This window comes from Pseudochaenichthys georgianus, unplaced genomic scaffold, assembly GCF_902827115.2.
Source record: "Pseudochaenichthys georgianus unplaced genomic scaffold, fPseGeo1.2 scaffold_414_arrow_ctg1, whole genome shotgun sequence".
Taxonomy (NCBI): Eukaryota; Metazoa; Chordata; class Actinopteri; order Perciformes; family Channichthyidae; genus Pseudochaenichthys; species Pseudochaenichthys georgianus.
This window is the reverse complement of record NW_027262979.1, coordinates 201,221-225,207: the sequence shown is the minus strand read 5'-3', so window position 1 is coordinate 225,207 and position 23,987 is coordinate 201,221. Positions and strand designations below refer to the sequence as shown.

Here is a 23,987-nt window from a genome sequence, read left to right as displayed (position 1 = left end):
CTCCCTCCTCCCTGTCTCTCTTCCAGGACGTGGCTCCCCCTCCCCGCAGAGGTCCCGTCCCAAGTGTCTCCCCAAGCCCTCGGAGCTGTCTTTGCGCCGTAAAGTCTCTGGAGGACGCCTCTCTCTGCGGCAGCTCTCCCCTCCAAACTCCACTTCCTCCTCCTCCTCCTCCTCCTCCTCCTCCTCCTGCTGCAGGAACCCACTGCAGCGCCGCACCCCCATCATCCCCCACGGCTCCGTCAGACTCCCCCATGGCGTCGTCCCGCAGGCCTCCGGTGCGTCTCAGCCCCCGTCTGCAGCTCAGGCGCTCCAGTTCCTGGTGCGCAGGCGGGAGCGTTCGGGTCGTCATAAAGAAAGCACACAGTCGCTGTACTTCGATGGGTCCGAGGGGGGCGACCTGATGCTGCACTTCTCCTCCTGCCCCCCCTCCTCCGCCTCCTCCTCCATCTCCATCTCCACCGCAAAACCAACTGCTCAAAATCAAGACACTCACGCTACAAAGAGCCAGAGACGATTTTCTGACCCCGACATTCCTTACATGGACGATGACGTGTGATGCTAGTCTGTGGGACAGCTCAGAGTCCTGATGCGAACCCGAAGTGTTGATTACCCCAGGGTTTTATGATATAATGTATAGTACGGGTCGGCAGCACAGAGAAACAGCTGGAGGATAACTCGCATATGTTCGGCCATTTGCACAAGTTGCCATAATTCACATTAATTGGTAATTAAATAGTTTAAAAGATGGTTTGGCTAATTTGGACAATTTCTGAGTGGATTTGGAGGTTATGGAGGATGCTGAATCAATTTCTGACTTTTTCAAGGTCAAAAATTGCAGTTTTATTCAGAAAGTAGTCGTATCTTGGGCTGATTTTGATGAGTTTTGGGCACATTTTAAAGTTTTAGGCGACTCAAAACTGCCATCCTTAAAATGTCAGAAATGTATTCAACAACCTCAAAATACTCAAAAAACCGCACCAAAATTGTTAAAATCAGCCAAGCCATTTTGTAGCTATTGTCTGCTAATTAATGCTATGTATGCTAATTGTACAGATTGCCCAACATATGCAAGTTAGCATCTGGCAGTTTCTATGTGCTGGGGACCCGTACTACACGTTTGAACAAAGAACACTTGGGCTGCGCTACATCTTCCAGTTCACACGGCTGGCAAGTAAAAAAATTATGGATTTTCGGGCAAAAACCGCAGAAGAAATGCCAATTATGGATGAAAATGATCACGACCCTTTTCCTGTGAGCATGAGGAGAGTAGCAGCGGATCCACAGAGTGACACAAACGGCTTCAGCCTGACTGTCCTCTACGACGGTTATAAACGACTGGACCACATGTTGCCAAGCACCTTTTTCTACCGTTTTAATATATTGTCCGTGAGGCTGTTTTCTGTAGCATCGTAACGATGGACCAGCAATTCTGTTGCCTTCCCCCTGTTGTTCTTTTTTAAACACGTGTGTGCTAATTCCAGGAGATTCTGCAGGTTCCAGCAGCACTTGAAACTCTCCGACATGTTAGCTAGTGCCTTGGTGACAGTAAACTCATGTGGGGTTAAGACGGGGTACAATTTGAATTACGGTCTTTAAACGTGTCTTTCCACGCTCCGCACAACAAACAGGAAGTCGTCGCCTCACAAAGGGAAACGGGAGCAGCACACGCCACTTTTTCCTTTGAAATAAAATACAACTCAAACCCAGCCGTGCCCGACGTCTTCAGAGCCCCTCGGACTCACCTCGCCCACTTTTTTTTTTTTTTTTTTTTACCATGAACTTCTCTCAGCTGCGACTCAAAGCGAACGGAGCTTTGTATGAAATGTAATACTAATGTTCCTCTCTGACTGCTGTTGAATGGTGTGTTAGTCTGTGAGGATGTGTAATGTGTAACAGAGAGTGTGTGGGTGGGACCGAATGACTGTAATGGTTATTAGTATTAACGTGACAATACAGAACGTGATGATGCTTGTTACATCTGCTGCTGTGTGTGTGTGTGTTATTATCTCCTCCACACAGGGACTTTTCATTCAAACTCATATAAGCAGTGACAACTATACCAAAGCAATACCTTTTTCAAGGGGCATTTTATATAGATGCAAAATGGTTCAGTGATTTTATACTTTTGGGAGTTTCCCCTTTGTGTGCATGTAAATGGTCGGCAGAGGCTAAAATCCCTGTGTGCCCTCTGGAGTTTCTCTCCCACACGCTCAACTTACATTTTTTGCAATTTTTGTTAATTTTGCAATTCTACAGTATGTTGATTCACAATTAATACAAGTTGTTTTGTCTTTTAAAAATAAACAACAAGAGCTTGATTAAACGTTCTACAGTAGGGAATCAAATGCCATTTTCCAGGCTCTTCAGCTCAGGTCTAATGTTAAGCAACAACCGTCGAGATGAGGTTTTTCTTTTGTGGTCGTAAAAGAGCACAACTCGAAAGACTCAAACAAAAGGTAGAGATTCTGTTATCTAAACTCTTTCTTAAATGAAGGTTTGATTTTGTGTTTTATAGAATAGGGAGGGCTGAACCCTCTTTAATGGCCTCACATGCAGAGCACACAGCACACAGTGAAGTGTGTTCTCTGCTTTTAACCCATCCTAGCACCAGGAGTCTAGCACTAGGAGCAGTGGGCAGCTATTGTGCAGCGCCCGGGAAGCAATGGGAGTGAGGGGGGAAGGGGGTTGTCCGGTGCCTTGCTCAAGGGCACCACGGCAGGGCAGGAGGTGAACTGGGACCTCTCCAAGTAGAAGTCCACACTCCATTTTTAGGTCTGGTCGGGGACTTGAACCGGCGACCCTACGGTTTTAACAGGACAGTTAAAGTGGTTTAAGAATTTCAAATATAATGTTATATTTCTGCATGGAACACAACCATTAAGCCAGTTTGTACTGAACTTTGGCAGGTTGCCATTACTCATGGCTAAATCATTTTTATATTTGTTCCATGCTGCCGGAGAGTAGTTGAACCGAACGTGAACCCACATGCCACCTTTTCAGGAACAAGGGGAAATAAACGTGAGTTTTAAATTGGAGGAGACACAGGACGACTCCACCCATCAGGGTCAGCAGGTATGTGTTCATATAAGTATCATCAATATTTCCTTTAAAGTCAACTTAATATATAATTCAATTTCAAATCAAACCTTAATAATATGCAATCAATGCATAACTATTTTACCACACACTCAAACATGTCAAATTTCTAATAAAACAAGGCATGTGTAGTAATAAAATGCTGCATTGATTTCAAGTATTATTTATATAGAAACGTTTTTAAGATCCATAAATAAAAGGTGTTTGCCATAGTTATCCAGTGTTGTAACACAATGCTGGTCTCCATTTAGAGTCATAAAGTCATACGAAAAACTGTGACTTCTGATATTAAAGAAACCTGGAAGTACCAATTCATGGATGTCATTTTTTAAGCATGAGGTTCCTTTTATAAATCATCTTAAACATTTCAAACTTAAAAACTATACTCAGGGGCCAGAAGAGTACATTAGAAGATCTTTGATGTGATTTATATTGAATGTAAAGGCGGGGGGGGGTATAAAGTTGGACACTGATGCTTAGCTGTAGAGCATATGAGTGACTGGTTTAATGATTAGGTTAAAATCCTCCTAAAAAATGAATTATTAAAAAACCACAAAATATAATGATAATTATTTGTATTTATTGTTATTATCGTTATAGTTATATTTTAAATTTCATATAATATATATATAGTCAGAATTCGTTTCCAACCCCTCTGGATCAATTGTGAATAATTCTGATTGGCCAGTGTACCGTGACGCCCGCCTACGTCATTGCACCTCGACGTTGCTACTGCGGCTGTCAGCTTCAACATGGCTTCTAGACTGGAGACAATTTTATCAGATTGTTTGTCCCGCTGTGAGTCTATAGCGTCGGAGAAACGAGAGAAGAAGCAGAATGGAGGTTAGAAAAGTGAGAGATTTAAAATAAAATATTGTCGTTTGGACCTGGTTTTTATCTGACCTTATTCTAGCTAGAGTTAGCATGACTGTTGTTGTTAGCTGTTAGCTCTTAGCTCAGGCTGTCTGTTAGCCACGTCGTCACTGAAACACCGACACGGTTTTCTGTCATGTTGGCATTTGTATCCTCTGAAATACGTCCAAATATTAAAATGAAAACATTAACAGCTGTATAGTTGACTTGCAGATTGTTTTGCTAACCTTTTTAAGTTAGCTTACTGTATTAAAGACAGCTAACAGACATTAACAGTCACCAACGGTCAACAGTTAGAATTGGTGCAATGGAGTCGTGACCATAGCTTTAACTTAAATATACTTATATTCAGAGTTGGAAAAAGTACTCAGGTCTTGTACTTAGATACAAGTATAAGTACCAGAGTGTAGGAATACTCTGTTACAAGTAATAGTCCTGGAACAAAAAGGTTACTGAAGTAAAAGTATTAGCATACAAATACTCAAGCATGCCGATTGGTCCATTTCAGAATAATAATATGATGTTTTATTATTATTATTGATCCTTAAAGTGTTCTCAAAGCTGGTAAAGGTGCAGCTAGTTTGAATGGCTTGGTATACTGCAGGGTAACTTGTGAATGTACTCCAGGTGTATGTACGTGTCCGTCTTTATTAAAGTGAAGAGGCCAGTCACCAAACCATTTGTATTGTTATGTTCCAAAGGTTGTAATGGGATAATATAAGTAGATAATTTGACGATTAACTTCATCAGCCCCTAACCAACAACCACAACTAGTCGAGTTAAATGTTAAGTTGTATCTCACTGTGATATTCCACACAGCCTAATTTCTAGCTTTTATTATTAATCATTAAAACATTTGAAGCCACGATTAACATCTGGACGGGTTATTTAAATACTCCTGAATTTCCCCACTGGGGCTAATATCTTATCTTATCTTAAAACGTGTAGTCCTTAGAGCTGCTCTCTCTTCGATTTCTTATGCAATGAAGATGCAACAAAAGGGCCAGAGCTTAATTAATGTCAAGTGTATGTCTGTTTAAAACTGTATAAACATCCAAACTATTGTTAGCTGACATACAATCCTGTGTTGTCTGTCCTGTAGTATGTCGGTGCTCTGGAGGAGATGATGGTGGCGCTGAGGAAAAGCGTGAGGTAAGATCCCTATTATCGCTCGAGTGTCTTCATGTTTTCTACTTCACTTATTTCTATCGCCCACAACAAGTCGATAACACGTTTTTTTTCCACAGCAAACCCACTGCAGAATTACTGACTGAATACATGAGAAAAGTAGACTTCCTGAAAGGACTTCTTGAGGCAGACAAACTGGTCCGTGTTTATATTTTACAAACTTATAATATCAAGATTATTGTGATTTCCCATTATTTGCTGGATGTGTTATTTGCACTTTGATATTTATGTTCAAAACAGAAGTCCACTCTCTGTTAGCCTTTATTGTTTTTGAACTGTATATCCTAAAAACTAACTAATACCATGAAACATGAATTGATCCTTTGAGTTTTTCTGCTGTTTTATGATCTCATGTCTCTCCTGTTCTCGTTCAGTCTTCAACGACAGAGAAGGCTTTAGCCAATCAGTTCCTCGCCCCCGGACGAACCCCCACGATAGCCAATGAGAGGATGCCGGTCTCGAAAACAGTCCACATGCAGACGAAGGCGCGATGCACCGGAGAGATGAGGGACGAGCTGCTCGGCACGGTACGATCAGACAAACACCGTACATTACAAAAATAACCAAACAATATGAATAGCAATTTAAAATATGGATAATTTGCCAGTAGGTGATAGTTCAAAATACAAATGTGTGTCAATGGATTCAAATCAAGATGAAATCACATGTGGAGATTTCGTCATACACAATTTACATTGTCTTAACTGTTTAAACAAGTTTGATGTTATATTTTGTATATTTGTTAATATACTAAAGTTCCTAGTCAAATTCAAAATGGGGTTCACGTTTTTTCACCATTTACTTGCAAAATGCTGGTTAAAAAACAACTAGATGTTAAAATTCACACATTTCCTTTTTTTCTGTCGTTACAGGGGTTATCAGGCAAAGGTAAGACATGTTTTTCTAAGCGCCAAAAAAACGGTTAACCGAAATGTACATTTCCTAAAAGAAAAATGTTGACAAAAAAACAAAACATTTTAATTTTGAAAAATAAATAAATACATTATTGAATTATAGAAACCAAGTCGAATTTGTCAAATGTATTGAACTGGTGATCACAGTTTGAACTGTTGACAGCTATAGGCCTACAGCTTTCATGCTTAAAACATAACTTGGGTTTTAAATTAAAGAGGGATCAAAACACGAACAACATAACGGGTCAGGGTAACGTAACCCTATTACAACAGAGATCAACAACCTGTAACAGGGCCTATGCACAGAATACAGCTACTCAATACTCATTCTTCTTTAAGAATATGAGCATGCCTACTCAGGGGAGAGGCGGGTGCGGAGGCGATTCACAATCAGGTCAGCTGTAGAGAAGACCCTCTCAGCTGGAATTGGGGCCTAAGATGAGGTTTGAGTCTGCGTGATCTGCGTGTAGGGAGGGGCAGCAGCCATATCATCAGCTAGATCTGATGGATTTGGGCATAAACGCGGGTGAAGTCTAACCGGACGCAAGAGAGAGAGAGATCAGCACCAGCAGCTCTGCCCGCTGTGAGGGACCGGTGAACGGAGCAAAACACACCTTTAGACCGAACACATTTAGCTATGGCACTGTCGTATACATTGAATTATTCCATTTGATAATATGTAATCAACTTAGGCACCCCACCCAAAAAAGAAATATTCATAACTCATATTCGAATCAATCAATGTTTATTTATATAGCCCAATATCACAAATGTTACATTTGTCTCAGTGGTCTTCACATTGTGTACAGAATATCAGTATGACAATACGACACCCTCTGTCCTTAGACCCTCTGTCCTTAGACCCTCTGTCCTTAGACCCTCACAAGTAAAGGAAAACTTCCGGAGAAAACCCACAGTTTAAAGGGAAAAATGGGAGAAACCTCAGGGAGAGCAACAGAGGAGGGATCCCTCTCCCAGGACGGACAGACGTGCAATAGATGCCGTGTGTAAATTGAAAAGATAATACATTTGCAACATAGGTAGTCCAAATGTTTGGAAATGCATGTGTGTATAATAGGAAGATGAATCCACGAGGATATCCATCCAGGACCTATGATCCAGGACCACAGCCACGACTCAAGATCCAGGGCTCGCGTTGCAGGACACAGGACCGCAGGATCCTCCATGACTCCGGATCCCGGCGTATATAGACACCAAAAAGAAAGAAATTTGGGGAAGCTGGGTTAATGGGAACATGAGAGTACACAGGTATAGACAGAGAGAAGGAAGAAGTAAGATGTCCCCCGACAAACTAAGCCTATATCAGCAAAACTAAGGGCTGAATCTAATCAGCCCTAACTATAAGCTTTATCAAAAATGAAGGTCTTAAGCGCACTCTTAAAAACGGATAGGGTGTCTGCCGCCCGAACACAAACTGGAAGCTGATTCCACAAATGTGGAGCTTGATAAGAAAAGGCTCTGGCTCCCATTGTACTTTTAGAGACTCTTGGAACAACCAACAACCCTGCATTCTTGGAACGCAATGCCCTAGTAGGACAGTAGGGTATAATGAGTTATTTAAGGTAAGATGGCGCCTGCCCATTAAGGGCTTTGTAAATTATATCCTGTGTTCTATAGGGAGCCAGTGTAAGGCAGCCAGAACAGGAGTAATGTGGTCCCTTTTCCTAACTCTGGTTAGTACACGAGCTGCAGCATTTTGAATCAGCTGAAGCGACTTGACTGACTTCTTGGTACACCCTGATAATAAAGAGTTACAATAATCCAGCCTTGAAGTAACAAATGCATGGACTACTTTTTCTGCATCGTTTTGAGGCAAGATATGCCTGATTTTTGCAATGTTACGTAGATGGAAGTAGGCGGTCCTTGAAATTGATTTTATGTGGGCGTTAAAGGATAAATCCTGATCAAATATAACACCAAGATTCCTTACAGTCTCACTGGAGGCCAAATTAATGCCATCCATAGTTAGTATATCTTTAGATAATTTGTTTCGTATATTCTTCGGGCCAAGTACAATAACTTCAGTTTTGGTCGTGTTTAACATCAAAAAGTTTAAGGGCATCCACGTTTTTAAGTACTTGAGGCAGTCTTAAATGTTATTTAGATGATTAATTTAATCAGGCTTGATTGATAAATATAGTTGAGTATCATCCGCATAACAATGAAAATTTACAGAATGATTCCTTATAATATTGCCTAACGGAAGCATATATAATGTGAACAAAATAGGTCCGAGCACTGAGCCCTGTGGCACTCCATGGCTAACTTTGGTTTGCGTGGAAGATTCATCATTGACACGTACAAACTGAGAGCGTTCAGATAGATAGGACCTAAACCAGCCTAAAGCAGTCCCCTGTAAGGCAAAAGGTAATTTTATTTATATAGCACCTTTCAACACAAGGCAATTCAAAGTGCTTTACAAAAAATGAAAGACATTAAGAAAAGGGCATTTAAAATCAGTCATTAAAAAGAAAATAATAAAATAAACATTCAAAGAAAAAATACATGAATAAAAGTTACAGTGCAGTTTAAGATGTAAAGTTCAATTAAAAGCAGCGACAAAAAGAAAAGTCTTTAGTCTGGATTTAAAAGTAGTAAGTTTCAGCGGACCTGCAGGTTTCTGGGAGTTTGTTCCAGATATTTGGAGCATAATAACTGAACGCTGCTTCTCCATGTTTAGTTCTGACTCTGGGGACAGAAAGCTGACCAGTCCCTGAAGACCTGAGAGATCTGGATGGTTCATAATTTAGCAGTAGGTCAGAAATGTATTTTGGGCCTAAACCATTCAAAGCTTTATAAACCAGCAGCAGTATTTTGAAATCTATTCTTTGACACACAGGAAGCCAGTGTAAAGACTTCAGAACAGGAGTGATGTGATCCACTTTCTTAGTGTCAGTGAGGACTCGAGCAGCGGCGTTCTGAATCAGCTGCAGCTTTCTAATAGATTTTTTAGTGAGACCTGTGAAGACACCATTACAGTAGTCCAGTCTACTGAAGATAAAAGCATGGACAAGTTTTTCCAAATCCTGCTGTGACATTAGTCTTTTAATCCTAGATATATTCTTTAGGTGATAGTAGCCTGATTTAGTAACTGTTTTAATGTGACTGTTGAAACTCAGTTCAGAGTCCATGACGCTAACTTTTAAACGTTCTGCCTTGGCTCCAAAAACCATTACCTCAGTTTTATCTTTGTTTAATTGGAGAAATTTCTGACACATCCAGTCATTGATTTGTTCAATGCACTTACTCAGTGTTTGAATTGGAGCATAGTCTCCTGGTGAAATTGTTATGTAAATTTGTGTCATCCGCATAGCTATGGTAACTTATTTTGTTGTTTTTCATTATCTGAGCCAGTGGTAGCATGTAGATGTTAAAGAGAAGAGGCCCCAAGATGGAGCCTTGAGGTACCCCACATGTCATATTTGTCAACTCAGATGTGTATTACCTATAGAAACAAAGTTGTTTCTGTCCTTTAGTAGGATTCAAACCAATTTAGAACTGTTTCCAAAGTCCCACCCAGTTTTCCAGTCGGTCTAGTAATATGCTGTGGTCAACAGTGTCAAACGCAGCACTGAGATCTAATAATACTAACACTGAAGTTCTGCCACTGTCTGTGTTTAAGTGGATATCATTGAAGACCTTTACATGAGCAGTCTCAGTGCTGTGGTTTGGACGAAAGCCTGACTGGAACACATCGAAACAGTTATTTAAATGCAAGAAGTTACTCAACTGTTGAAAAACTACTTTTTCAATGATTTTACCTAGAAATGGCAGGTTTATATGGGCCTGTAATTGTTCATTACTGAAGCATCTAGATTATTCTTTTTTAAGAGCGGTTTAATGACTGCAGTTTTCAGGGCCTCTCTTTATAGATTTCAAAGTGAACCTGGAGATTTGTTTTTCGCCACCTACGTTCAGCTTTTCGACACTCTTTTTTCTACTCTCACGGTCATGGCCTTTCTCCATGGAGATATTTTCTTCCCCAGTCACTTCCTTTACCTTAGTTCGAGCAATGGCATCTATAACATTTTTAATTTTTGAATTAAAATGATCTACTAGCTCATTTACTGAGATATTAGCAGGGGCAAGTGTGGAGAGAAATTCTGTATGCCAACTAATGCTCTAGTCTTTGCAATAAGATATCATGATCGATAGTATCAAATGCAGCACTGAGATCGAGCAAAAAGAAAGAGACAAGTCCCTTGTCTGAGGCTATTAGAATGTCATTTGTGACTTTAACCAGAGCTGTCTCTGTGCTATGATGTGTTCTAAAGCCAGACTGAAAATCTTCAATAAATCATTGTTTTTTAAGTAATCACACCAATGTTTTTGCCTGACCGCTTTCTCAATAATCTTGAGAGGAACGGAAGATTAGAAATAGGTCTATAGTTGGCTAAACCTCTGGATCGAGGTTGTGCTTTTAAGAAGCGGTTTCTATCACTGCTACTTTGAATATTGTGGAACAGAGCCTGATATAAAGACATATTCATAATATTTAATAAGAAGTGCTAATTATGGAAAAACTTCCTTCACAACAGCTTAGTTGGAATTGGGTTCTAACATGCACGTTGATGGTTTTAGAAGAGAGAATCATTGAATGTAATTGTTCAAGGTTTATGGCTAAAAAGCATTCTAGTTTCTATCTAGTGTATATTTAGAACTTACGTTCCGGGAGCTGTTGATAACACTATACTGGTCAAAAGCCAAGAGGTCATTAACTCTGTTTCTAAGAGTACAATGTTATCGTTAAAAAAGCACATAAAATCATTGCTACTGAGTGCTAAGGGAATAGAAGGCTCATCGAGCTGTGTCTCTCTGTCAGCCGGCTACGTGCTGAAAAGAAATCTTGCATTATTCTTATTCTCATCTATTAATTAAGAGTAGTAGCTGCTCTTCTCGCTTTACGCAGTGCTTTCTTATATATCATTGAGAGTAATATGCCAATTAAACGAGATTCTTCAAGTTTAGTGGAACGCCATATCCTTTCAAGTTGTCTCGACTTTTGCTTTATTTTGCGGGTTCGGCATTATGCCATGGAGCTAATCTATGTTGTTTTAATTTTCTTCTTTTCAAAGGAGCAACAGAGTCTAATTTATGCGCAGCGCATCTGTAGCACTATCAACAGCATGATCAATTTGGGGTGGTGTACCATTTTGTATAAGTTTCCTCCCCTACATGCAGACATGCTATCGAGTTTAAGTTTGGTGGAATCTCTTCCTTAAATGTGGCCTATAGCATAACAGATAGGTTCTGCTGCAAGAGGTTTGACTAATGCTTTGTAGTCTAGTAACAGTACTTCAAAAGTTACTAAGAAATGGTCGGATAAAGCAGGATTATGTGGTTTCGACTAATAGTTGCTAATTTCAATACCATAAGTCAGAACAAGGTCGAGAGTGTGATTATAGCAGTGGGTTGGTTTATTTACACTCGGACAGAAAACCAACAGAATCTAATATAGAGTTAAATGCAACAGTAAGGCTATTTTATCATCGTCAACATGAATATTAAGTCACCTACGATAATTACTTTATCTGTTTTAAAGAACCAAAGTTGATAAAAACTCAGAGAATTCTGATAAGAATTCTGAATAAGGACCTGGTGCACGATACACTGTAACAAATAAGATTGGCTGCAAGAGTTGTCCAGGTCGGGATGCGTAAGACTAAAAACGAGACTTTCAAGTATAATAATACCTGAATAATTTCGAATATTCTTATTAATCGTTCCCATCCCTAGTATATATATACGGACAGACTTGCCTGTTCCTTACATAAACATCTGAAAAACTTGACAGGCCTCATGCTGATGATTATAATTTTAACATTATTATATTTAATAGCTAGCCTGATGATTGACCTTTCTCTCCTCTCTACAGGCATGTCGGAAGAACGAAGTGCGAAACAGAAGGTAAAAACCGCTCGACGTATAATTTCTTCCTTTTTAATACTTTTACTTTAATTTATTTACTTTGAGCTTAATCCCTTTCAGTAGTGGTGTCTGGTATTCAGTAAAGTGTTCATGCTGTGTGTGCAGAGGAGTTCCTATGGACGAGCGTCAGTCGGCGGCGGAGCTGGAGGCCGTGCCTGCAGCACCACCACCACAAGAACCTGCAGGAGAAACTGGCCGAGGACATGCTGAACCTGGCCAGGAACCTGAAGAACAACAGCCTGGCAGCGCAGAACATCATCAAGCAGGACACACCAGGTACCTGCACACACACACACACACACACACACACACACACACACCCTACACACACCCACAGACATACACACACACACACCTACACACCTACAGACACACACAAACCCACACACCTACAGACATACACACATACAGACCTACAAGACCTACACCCATACACACATACACACCTACACACCCACACCCTACAGACATACACACATACAGACTACACCATACACACATACACACCTACACACCTACAGACCTACAGTAAATTCAAAACCTGACGGTCAAAATGTCTGGTAATAATTAGGGAGGCTCCGATCGATCGGCCGCCGGTCATTATCGGCCGATATTCACTCTTAATAGATTGCTCGGTGCTCTCTATAAAGGCCGATCAGGAGAGCTGGATCTGATCGATATGGACATAAACGCGAGTGAAGTTTAACCGGAGCGAGAGAGAGATCAGATCAGCTGCTGAGTCTGACCGAGACACGCAGCTCTGCAGGATCACCTGAAGCCCCGCCCTCTGTTTAGCGGGCTGCAGGAGCTGCATGAGAAACTGACGGGCTGTCAGGAGAGAGAGGGGAAGAGAGAGGATCCGAGTCCCGTGTTATTATTCAAATGTAATGTAAACTTTTGAATAATGTACGTTATCTACTACAAGTAGTTTGTTTGAATGTAATAATTATGTTGTTTGTTGTTTGTGGAATAATTTATTGAAAAATGAATCTGAATTTTTCGATCTGTTACGATTATAAACTGAAGCAATATAAAAATGAGCCCCGTGAACTGAGTTTTAAACATCAGCATATCCGCTCATAGTCCGGTGATTACCTGCTAACGGAAACTCTGCTACACAACTATTATTATTATTGAAATATGACCGGTAAGTTTCAAATTTGTCCGGTAAAATAAATTCTGCCCGGACATTTGACCGGCGAGAAAAAATCCTAGCGGAAACCCTGCTACAGACATACACACCTACAGACATACACACCTACAGACATACACACCTACAGACATACACACCTACAGACATACACACCTACAGACCTACACACATACACACCTACAGATGGTGCGGTGCCCCACAAATAGAATCAAATTCTGTGGGAAACACTGATATATAAATGTTTGTTTTGGAAATTACGATATTTTCTTTTCTGTGGCATATACAATAGCTATATTTTTGACAGTTTATAGAGTGATGCAGGAATGAGTCTTAAAACCAAGACATCTTTTCAGTTTTTAAGCACTTCCTGTTCCCTTGTCTGGAAGTCAAGGGTTTTCTGAATGTGTTTTTGGTTGTTAACCTGAAATTAGGTCTGTGGTTAACAAAAGCTTAAGAGATTTTAACATTTTGTTCTACGACATAAAATACGTCCACTGATGAATTTAAAAACGGCGATTGCTAACAAGTGTCCAAATGAGACGCACAACATTAGCCACCTTTAGCTTAGCGGTGGTGAAGTCATGTGACCGTGCTGTAGTTCCTCGATAGCCCAACATTAGCCGCCTTTAGCTTAGCGGTGGTGAAGTCATGTGACCATGCTGTAGTTCCTTTATAGCCCAACATTAGCCACCTTTAGCTTAGCGGTGGTGACGTGAAGTCATGTGACCGTGCTGTAGTTCCTCTATAGCCCAACATTAGCCACCTTTAGCTTAGCGGTGGTGAAGTCATGTGACCGTGCTGTAGTTCCTCTATAGCCCAACATTAGCCGCCTTTAGCTTAGCGGTGGTGAAGTCATGTGACCGTGCTGTAGTTCCTCGATAGCCCAACATTAGCCGCCTTTAGCTTAGCGGTGGTGAAGTCATGTGACCATGCTGTAGTTCCTTTATAGCCCAACATTAGCCACCTTTAGCTTAGCGGCGGTGACGTGAAGTCATGTGACCGTGCTGTAGTTCCTCTATAGCCCAACATTAGCCACCTTTAGCTTAGCGGTGGTGAAGTCATGTGACCGTGCTGTAGTTCCTCTATAGCCCAACATTAGCCGCCTTTAGCTTAGCGGTGGTGAAGTCATGTGACCGTGCTGTAGTTCCTCGATAGCCCAACATTAGCCGCCTTTAGCTTAGCGGTGGTGAAGTCATGTGACCATGCTGTAGTTCCTTTATAGCCCAACATTAGCCACCTTTAGCTTAGCGGCGGTGAAGTCATGTGACCATGCTGTAGTTCCTTTATAGCCTATATAACGTTAGATTTTCACTTCAGAAATCCTAAAGTAGTGTTAATATGTTGGGATTATCCTGCTGTCTAAACATCATCAACATGTCCCTCCCCCTCAGACTCTGAGCCACTCGATGCGTCAGGCCGATCTGAACTTCGAGAAGCTGAAGACGGAGTCGGAGCGTCTGGAGCAGCACACCAAGAAGTCTGTGAACTGGCTGCTGTGGCTGATGCTCATCCTCGTCTCCTTCTCCTTCATCAGCATGATCCTCTTCATCAGAATCTTCCCCCGGCTGCGATGATGACCGTCAACAACCCCCCCCCCCCCCGAACTCTTAGTGCTTCCTCCTCCTGTGTAACGCAGCGGAGACGGACTGAAACATATGCACTTTTGAAAATAGAAGTATCTTCCTCGTGGAGGTTTAGAAACATGGTTTGAGCATCAGTTTCCTTTTTTTAACCAGGATACAAAATGGATGGTGAAGAAGAGCATCCTGTCTTAGTACCCAGAGAGCAGGGAGTAAGCCTTAATCATTTCATCATCAGGTAGACTAGCCGTGTTTACTTGTGGTTCTCATGCAGTGCGACTAAATCATCTTTTGTAGAACTTTTTCCAAACATCCTGAAGAGTTCACAATCCGTCCTCCATCTACTGTATATCAGACACAGTTTGAACACTATTAAATTAAATACATATCTAAACTCCTGACTTATAGACATCTGCGGAAATCTTAAAATAGTTTAGAAAAACACTTTAACTGCATTTATGAGCCCTTGTTTAATAATGATTTGTGGCTATAAGGACATCTTTAAGTGTTTCTCAACATTATATCTTCTCCTGTGAAGACATTAATTATTACATCAGGGGTATTATTAGCTGTTTATGGAGCAGGAGGCGTTATATTTGTTGAAACATATCTTAATAAACGAATACATTATAGTGTATAATGAAATATATTAATATACTACTTATAATGCTTTTGGGTTAAAGTGTTTAATTCCAAAACGACTAAACTGATGTCAGCATTGGTTCAATTGTATTCTAATAAGTTCAGTTTTCGAGACGTTCATTGTGAAGAAATTGAGTAAAAGAGAATAATGAGAGAAGGAAAAATAGTGTTTTATTTCGCATTTAGATGTTGAGAATAAAATCCAAGTTTCTATATGCGCTATAACACTTGTGGAATTATCATAATAGCTTGATTTATTTCTTGACGTATTTAGACTTCATTCACGAAATGCAAGATAAAAAAAAGTAGTAAAATGGAAACTTTATTTTCAAGAGTTCGACTTCTTGAAATTCTACAGAAACACTGATTTTATCCTTTACATTTCGACTGTATGCTCAAACATAAAGTCAAACGTATCCCCCTTTTTCGCCATTAGAGCTTTGTGGCATCAGAGTTTTAAAATGTCCGGCCCCCCTCCTCATGAGTCCGATTCCCCGAGTCCTGTTCCTTGCGTTTGAGTCTGAGTGTCCGTGGTTGATTCGATAAATGTGCGTCAGGTGATGAATCGTCTTGTGTTGCTGAGGATGTTGATGAAGTGAATTTGTTCCCATTAAAATGACTGTAACCCCCTGTATCAACTACATCCAGACTGGCACTTGTAAATGTATTTAAGATCACAAGAAAGTATGAAGAAGCTACAAATATTGTTTTGCCATAAAAACTGTGAGTTGTAGGAGCTCTGTGTGACATTTCCTCATAAACTAAAACACTACATTTCTCACTGTTTTTGAAAATCCCACATGCAGTGACACCTCTCTGCCACAGGGTGTCGCTCACTTCCTTCCTATAGGAACCATAACGACCTCCGTGACCCTGAAGGCATCACCAGCCATGAATCCTAAATTAACCCCACGACTAATTTAGAACCGATCTGAGGACTGAAGGAGGCTTAAAGCACACATGACAACCTGTGCAGCCCGTGTATTGATACCATCAGATAGCTGCTATAATACAAAATGTCTGCCTGCTCTCCGCAATGATCAGTAACGGCGAACGGATGGTTAAAGTAAGGCACAAATAAATCACACGAAGCCTGGTTAGTGTAGCCTGACTTTATAAAGTGTGTGGTTGCGTTCTAGTCCCTTTGCTCAGCGCTACTGCTTGTTACAACTTTGATGTGCCGGACTCGCCTTTAACTGTTAGCTCAGGTTAATCCCCCCCCCTGCGACGGGTGATGGGTGCGTGTGTTACAACGTATGGTTACAACTTCATTAAAGAGGTGGAGGAAGTATTCAGATGCTTTACTTTATTGAAAGTATTATTACTGCCCAATAAATATACTCTATGCACGTAAAAGTCCTGCATTGAAATTGTCATTCGTGTATAAGTTGGTATAACAAGCAAATTGTAGCTATAAAAAACTCAAAATGATACTGATTAAAGGTGGGGTAGGTAAGTTTCAGAAACCGGCTCGAAATACACTTTTTGTTATATTCCATGGAATGCTCTTAACATCCCGATAGCAATGAATATCTGAAGTGCTTTGACAACAAATCCATAAAAATATCATCTGTGGAAGCCGTGGCACTGTAAAAAGAACGACCAATCATCTGAGCCGGCCCGGCTAAAGTAACTGGATGGCCTACCTGCCTGTCAGCCTTCCACCAGGGCACAAATTTATCTCGTGCCCTCATTGGTCTGTAAGGAAGTGGCAGATTTTCTCCGGTTGTGTATTTTCAAATTCTAGTGATCTCGAGCCGGTTTCTCAAACTTACCTACCCCACCTTTAAAATAAATGTTTATTTTTCTCTCAATCTCAAGAACTGGAAACATGATAAGGCAAAAATCACAACTAATGCTGTAAAATGCTATTGAGTAAAAAGTCAAACAATTCCCCTTTGAATTGTAGTGGAGCAGAAGTGGCATGAAAGGAGATAATAAAGATAAGTACCTCGATTTTCTTCAAAGTACTATCCATAAGTAAATGTTGCTTCCCACTGCTGCTTAATTCATCCTGAAAACATTTTTGAATCACGAAGTTTTGAATGACTCGCCTGTCTTGACCTGGGACTTGGATTTTGGGCGATTTGGCTTGAGACTTATCAATGGACTTGATTTGACATTTGGATTTGACTTATGACTTGACTTGGGACTTGTCTGTCTAGATGTAGCTTTACGGTGGATCAGACTTTGGACATGCTTTAGGATTTGAATCCAGATTTTGACTTGGAACTTTTCTGATTTGACTTAGGACTTGAAAGGGGACCTGACTTGGGACTTGGCATTCTTTCGGGGGATTGGACTTGGGACTTGACATGGACTTTGACTCTGATCTTGTCTGATTTGACTCTGACGGTCTCTCCTGTCAGCAGCCGTGTTTGAGAGCTTCTCTGAGAGGTGAACATTCCTTCTGTGTTTTCATTTGAGGACTGAGCGGCGAGTCCAGACCTGCTGCTCCGCTCCCGCCCCCCCCCCCCCCCCCCCTCTCTCTCTCTCTCTCTCTCTCTCTCTCTCTCTCTCTCTCTCTCTCTCTCTCTCTATCACACCCCCCTCATGTCTCGCCATGTATTTTAGGCCCCTGTGGGTGTTAGTCCTGCTGGGAGTGGAAGTATGCAGCCACCAGGAGACCAAAGAGGCTCCTCCAGTCCCCCCTCAGTAAACCCAGCTGTTAGCGCTGCAGCTCCAGGACATGACTTCATCATCGGAGGCTTCTCATCATCATCATGGCTGCGTTATCCCATTAGAGGACATGCAGATTAAAACACGTAGAAAATGCTTTGGTTTAGTTTCTTAAGCAGATTTTAGAGTCTGTGGAGTATTTAAAGAATAATTCAGCTTAGAAAGGATCATTGTGTACCAATTACTCTAAACAGTTTAACCTGGAATTTAAAAAAAAAAAGTATGTTATTTCTCGCAGTTGAGTTGCTGAAGAATTCCTTTAAGTGTGAGTTCCTATATTCAGAAAATACCTCCAGATCTGTGGTGCTCCTGAATGGCCCTTCTGACCTCTGACCCCCTGAATGCTTCCTGCTCTGTTTTCCCACAGAGACACGCTGGAAATAGAGCTCAACACTCACTCAGTGCTCCGTTAATAACATCAATCAATTCTCGGTATGACACTCTAACTCAAAGGGGAAGGCTATTTGTGATCTGACTTCGATTGTGTTTGGATTTGACTTGAGATTTGTCTTGGTGTTGATTTGGGATTTGTCTTGAAATTGGGCTGGGATTTGTTTTTGGGGTTTGACTTGAGATTTCACTTTGAATTTGATGTGACTTGGTATTGGTCTAGGGCAGGGGTGTCGAACTCAATTTAATCGCGGGCCACATCAGTATTATGGCTGCACTCAAAGGGTCGGTTCTAATTTATATATAAATATATATAAAGAATGTATTATATTAATGTACATTATTGCCTCTGCATTGGATTATTATCAGATAGGGTAATAACTTCATAAATAACTACGTCTGAAAGCAGAAGTCTGGGGCAAATAATTGCAAGTTTCTTCAGTGAGAATGTCACAAAATGATTTCAAAAGAAAAGCTGGAGAAAATGAGAAGTGACATTTAAAAAAAAAACTAACATTTAAAAAAAAGAGTCAAATTCCAAGAAAAATGCATATTTAGAAGAAAAAAAGTCTAATTGCAGATGCATTGTGGGACATGTAGTTTATGGACAACGTGCTTCTGTAAATCATCATGTAACCATATAATAAACATATTATATTCTTTGCAAGATTGTGGGGCCACATGCAATGAAGTCACGGGCCGGATTTGGCCCCCGGGCCTTCAGTTTGACACCCCTGGTCTAGGGATTACAATTTGGGACTTGACTTGGAATTGGTCTGATTTAGCTTCAGACTTCACTCGGGACTTGATAGAGGGATTTTCAACTGGTCTGATTCGACTTAAGACTGACTTGGATTTGTTCTGTCTTTACGTGGCATTTGTCCGGGGACCGGTTTGAGTCTGATTTGATTTGGGACTTGACTTCGGACTGGTCTGAGATTTGATTTGGGAATTGTGTTTACTAGAAAATGTTCTACTTTGTACTGTATCAGGATCTTTCGGCGATGCAGGCAGGTTTCAGCAGCTGTGAGAAATGACAGTTAGTAAACATGGAGCAAACCTTGATGTTGTTCCGCTTATCTTTATTTTGAACGTGTTTGAGTTTGATCTTTCTGAACAGACTAACATTCGCCCGTTAAACTCAATCTCCGTTCATTTATTTGTTGGCTGCAGCCACAGTTAAGATTTGTGTTTCCTACAGAGACGAAAAGATGTTCCTTTCATTCCAGATGTTTCCATGCACTTCCTTCAGAGAGCAAACGGGTAAAGAGATTTTCCTTTTTCTTTTTATTTGCATGCGCTGTAATGTTAACGACCGAATGGGAGCATAAGAGGCTCTTATTAAGGGTATAATGTGAGTCACTATCGCTCTCACACACACACACACACACACACACACACACACACACACACACACACACACACACACACACACATATTTAGAGACATACCCTGGACTGAGAAAGTGGGATGGATATTTTTCACAATTTTCAGATCGTTAATAGACCAAACAACAACAAGTTGCAGCCCCTAAACCAATGCAGCCCATAAACCAAAGCTTACAAGCTTTATTTAAGGGCAGTTTTAAGTTTATACGGCACGACTGCATCACGTAGCGTATTTGAGGATTTTAGTGAGTTTCTGAGTCTTCTAATCTGCATCTTTAATCTCTCACAGGTGCTGTCGTCTCTCTGTTTCTCATGGAGCCGTTACTGTTTCCCTCAACTGCTTCGTGTGTGTGCTCGTTGTGTCTATGGTCTGTGGCTCTTCCACTGTCTTATGATGGCTCACCTCAAAGTTCTGAAAAAACACACACACACACACACACACACACACACACTTACAATTGTGTTATAGCTCTCTTTTACATTACATTACATTGAGCTGACGCTTTTATCCAAAGAGACTTACAATAAGTACATTCGACCAGGAAGACACAACCTTGAAGAAAACAGAATCATAAGTACATCAGGTTTCATAGAGCCAAGCATTTCAAGTGCTACTCAACTGGCTTTAGATAAGCCAGTCCTTTGTTAGTCTATAAGTGCTCTGTTAGCAGTTCTTTGTTAGTAATTCTATCTCTCGAGGTGGAGTCGAAAGAGATGAGTTTTCAGTCTGCGCCGGAAGGTGTGTAAGCTTTCTGCTGTCCTGATGTCAATGGGAGCTCATTCCACCATCTTGGACACTCTCGGTCACTTAGTACATTTACTAAAAACTGCACTTAAAGGTGGGGTAGGTAAGTTTGAGAAACCGGCTCGAGAGACACTTTTTGTTATATTCCATGGAATGCTCTTAACTTCCCGATAGCAATGAATATTTCATCTGTGGAAGCCGTGGCGCTGTAAAAAGCACGACCAATCATCTGAGCCGGCCCGGCTAAAGTAATTGGATGGCCTACCTGCCTGTCAGCCTTCCATCTGTGCACACACTTATCTCGTGCCCTCATTGGTCATGTGCGCATTGTGTGTGTTGGAGGAGGGGCTCTGAGAGGAAGTGGCAGATTTGTGTATTACTATTTTCCAATTCTAGCGCACTCGAGCTGGTTTCTCCAAACTTACCTACCCCACCTTTAAAGTCCTTTATTCAAAATCTTACTATGACTTTTTATGATGATTATTTTGAAGTACAACATTATGAAAACTTTATGACACATTATACTATCACTTCCTGTATTCCAAATCTTACTTAGTATTGGCATTAAAATATACTTAAAGTACCAGGAGTAGACATAATGTAAAGCCATTGCCCCATCCCTCCATAGCGAACAGGGACACTTCAAAGCCGCTAATTGGATGCGAAGAAGGAGCCGTGACGTCACGCCTGTGTCTCCAGTGGAGCATGTGGACATGTGCATGCCTCTGTGGGTACGGACTCATCAAAGCGTCTTTTATGGATTCTTTAAATACAAAGCAGACGTGCATAACGAGATGAAACGCCCCCTCTGAAAGGGGAGCTGGCACCGGACAGCGGGATGAGCCGGCCGCTCAATGGATCCTATTGTCATGCAAACTGCGCAGGGCGGGCAAATCAAACACACCCTGCCGACGACACAATCACAGCACGGAGAATAAATAGACGTTTGGAAGTCGGCTGCAGACAAAACAAAAACACAACAACAATAGCAGAGATCCTGGCTATTGCAATGGTTTTGGAAATCGTTGTTCTGCACTTTATACTTTCCTTTCGCTGTACAGGATCTGGCATTATCAGCCATTTTGCATTTGACAAACAAAGCCTTTATACGTTTGAAGAACATCTAATCAGTTGATATCTCCGACACCTGAAAACTCTCACCAAAACAAAAATAAAGCATCTTCGATTTCGGTGAGAACTTCTCCTCCGTGTTTCCGTCAGATCTAGACTCGGGTCTGAGGAAGGAGGTCGCAGGTGTGTCTTGTTTTTCTCACAGTCTGGGAACTGCTGCTCAGACAGTGTGTGTGAACTTCCCCACTCGATCTATCAGGACCCGAGCAGCTCTACCAGAAGTCCAGGGTAAAGGCACGGGCCGCGCATACCGCTCATGGAATCCCTCACCATATGAACTCTGACCCCTCAAGTGTACAAGTGAAGAGACACCAGCTCCTTCTCAGAGTAGTATTTCTTCTGTGAGAAACAAGGGTATGAGAAACAGAGGAAGAGAGGCACTACGTGACGACGTGAACGCACTCTCCTAAATATTAAACGAGTAGGAGGTGAAGAAACACAAAGCCAGAACTGAAATGAAAAGGCGCCGTCATGCTTCCCCTTAGAATAGGGTGGACATTATGAAGAGGGGACAGGGGATACCGGTGAAGAGGGACAACAGTGAAAAGGCCCAACGTATCCAACGTACTAGCACTCTCCAAAGAGACAGGAAGTCAAAGTATACGCCGAGAGGCACTACGTGAATGCACTCTCCCGTTTCAATTAGTTCAAGAGAAAGGGGGTGACAAACTAAACTAATCGAAAGAAGGAAGTAGAGAGGCCTAAACGCTCTCTCCTAGATTCAGGTAAAGGAAAGAACTGGGGAACTGTTGTCCCTCTTCACCGGTATCCCCTGTCCCCTCTTCATAATGTCCACCCTATTCTAAGGGGAAGCATGACGGTGCCTTTTCATTTCAGTTTCTGGCTTTGTGTTTCTTCACCTCCTACTCGTTTCATATTTAGGAGAGTGCGTTCACGTCGTCACGTAGTGCCTCTCTTCCTCTGTTTCTCATACCCTTGTTTCTCAGAGAAGAAATACTACTCTGAGAAGGAGCTGGTGTCTCTTCACTTGTACACTTGAGGGGTCAGAGTTCATATGGTGAGGGATTCCATGAGCGGTATGCGCCGGCCTGTGCCTTTACCCTGGACTTCTAACAGAAGTGCTCGGGTCTTGATAGATTGAGTGGGGAAGTTCAGGAGATCTTTCTAGAGGGTCATCAAGAATAGCTTTTATCCAATGACCTTTGCCCTCTCTGTGTGTGTCTGTGTTTTCTCTTGTTCCGATTAACCACATCTTTGTTCTTGTTTTGTGTCTGTATCGACGCCGGGATCCGGAGTCGAGGCTGATCCTCTTGCTTTAGTCCTGTGTCCTGGATCCTCCATCCTGAGTTCTGGATTAAGTCGTGGACTTCGGGTCGTGGCTGAACCCGTCTCTGCGGTCCTGCCTTGGGTCTCGTCATGCTGCTTCCCTGATGGCTTCCTCAGGATTGCAGCTGACATCCTCGTGGATTCATCTTCTCTTTACAGACGCATGCATTTCCTAACATTCGGTCTATATGCTGTCAAATGTATTATCTCTTGGATTCACACACGGCATCTATTGCAGTCTGTCCGTCCTGGAGAGGGATCCCTCCTCTGCTGCTCTCCCTGAGGTTTCTCCCATGTTCCCTTTAAACTGTGGGTTTCTCTGGAAGTGTTTCCTTGTACGATGTGAGGGTCTAAGGATAGAGGGTCTGAGGACAGAGGGTCTGAGGACAGAGGGTCTGAGGACAGAGGGTCTAAGGACAGAGGGTGTCGTATTGCCATACTGATATTCTGAACAAACTGGGTTGTTGTATTTGCTGTAAAGTGTCTCTACTGTAGGCTATGTTTATTATATGTATAGCACTTTGGCTCCACCAAACATCGTTTAGAAATGTGCTATATAAATAAAACTTGGGGGGGGGGGGTGTGTGTGTGTGTGTGTGTGTGTGTGTGTGTGTGTGTGTGTGTGTGTGTGTGTGTGTGTGTGTGTGTGTGTGTGTGTGTGTGTGTGTGTGTGTGTGTGTGTGTGTGTGTGTGTGTGTGTGTGTGTGTGTGTGTGTGTGTGTGTGTGTGTGGCCTCCAGGGTAAACATTTTCAAGAAAGGAAGGTGGGGCCCCGGGGGGTTGAGGGGTGAGTGCAAGGTCGGGGTACATCCCAGGAAAATATTGTGAACAAAAGTTGGAAAACATGCGCAACTCTCCCGGCCCTACCCCTAACCCCCCCCCCCCCAAAAAAACAGGTGCAACAAGGAGGCTCCTCAGGGTAGCAGATTAGGAGGTGTGGGTTTGATATGTTTGCTTTCCTCTGCAAGGTTTC

General features: G+C 41.8%; 2 protein-coding genes across 2 annotated transcripts in view; both read left to right on the top strand.

The window, feature by feature from the left end:
- Nucleotides 1-1,981, top strand: part of LOC117442349 (unconventional myosin-IXb-like) — a 47,900-nt gene extending 45,919 nt beyond the window's left edge. Inside the window, 1 exon segment of the mRNA XM_071202398.1 lies at nucleotides 27-1,981. Coding sequence (XP_071058499.1) covers nucleotides 27-556 — 530 coding nt within the window. The 3' untranslated portion in view covers nucleotides 557-1,981.
- A 1,829-nt stretch (nucleotides 1,982-3,810) lies between these two features.
- Nucleotides 3,811-16,699, top strand: use1 (unconventional SNARE in the ER 1 homolog (S. cerevisiae)). Its single transcript, XM_071202399.1, is given in 10 exon segments — nucleotides 3,811-3,917; nucleotides 3,920-3,948; nucleotide 4,014; nucleotides 5,072-5,121; nucleotides 5,217-5,295; nucleotides 5,532-5,684; nucleotides 6,030-6,078; nucleotides 12,128-12,174; nucleotides 12,176-12,290; nucleotides 14,560-16,699. Coding segments are annotated over 10 exon segments (780 nt in total). The 5' UTR covers nucleotides 3,811-3,848; the 3' UTR covers nucleotides 14,748-16,699.
- The last annotated feature ends 7,288 nt before the right edge of the window (nucleotides 16,700-23,987 follow it).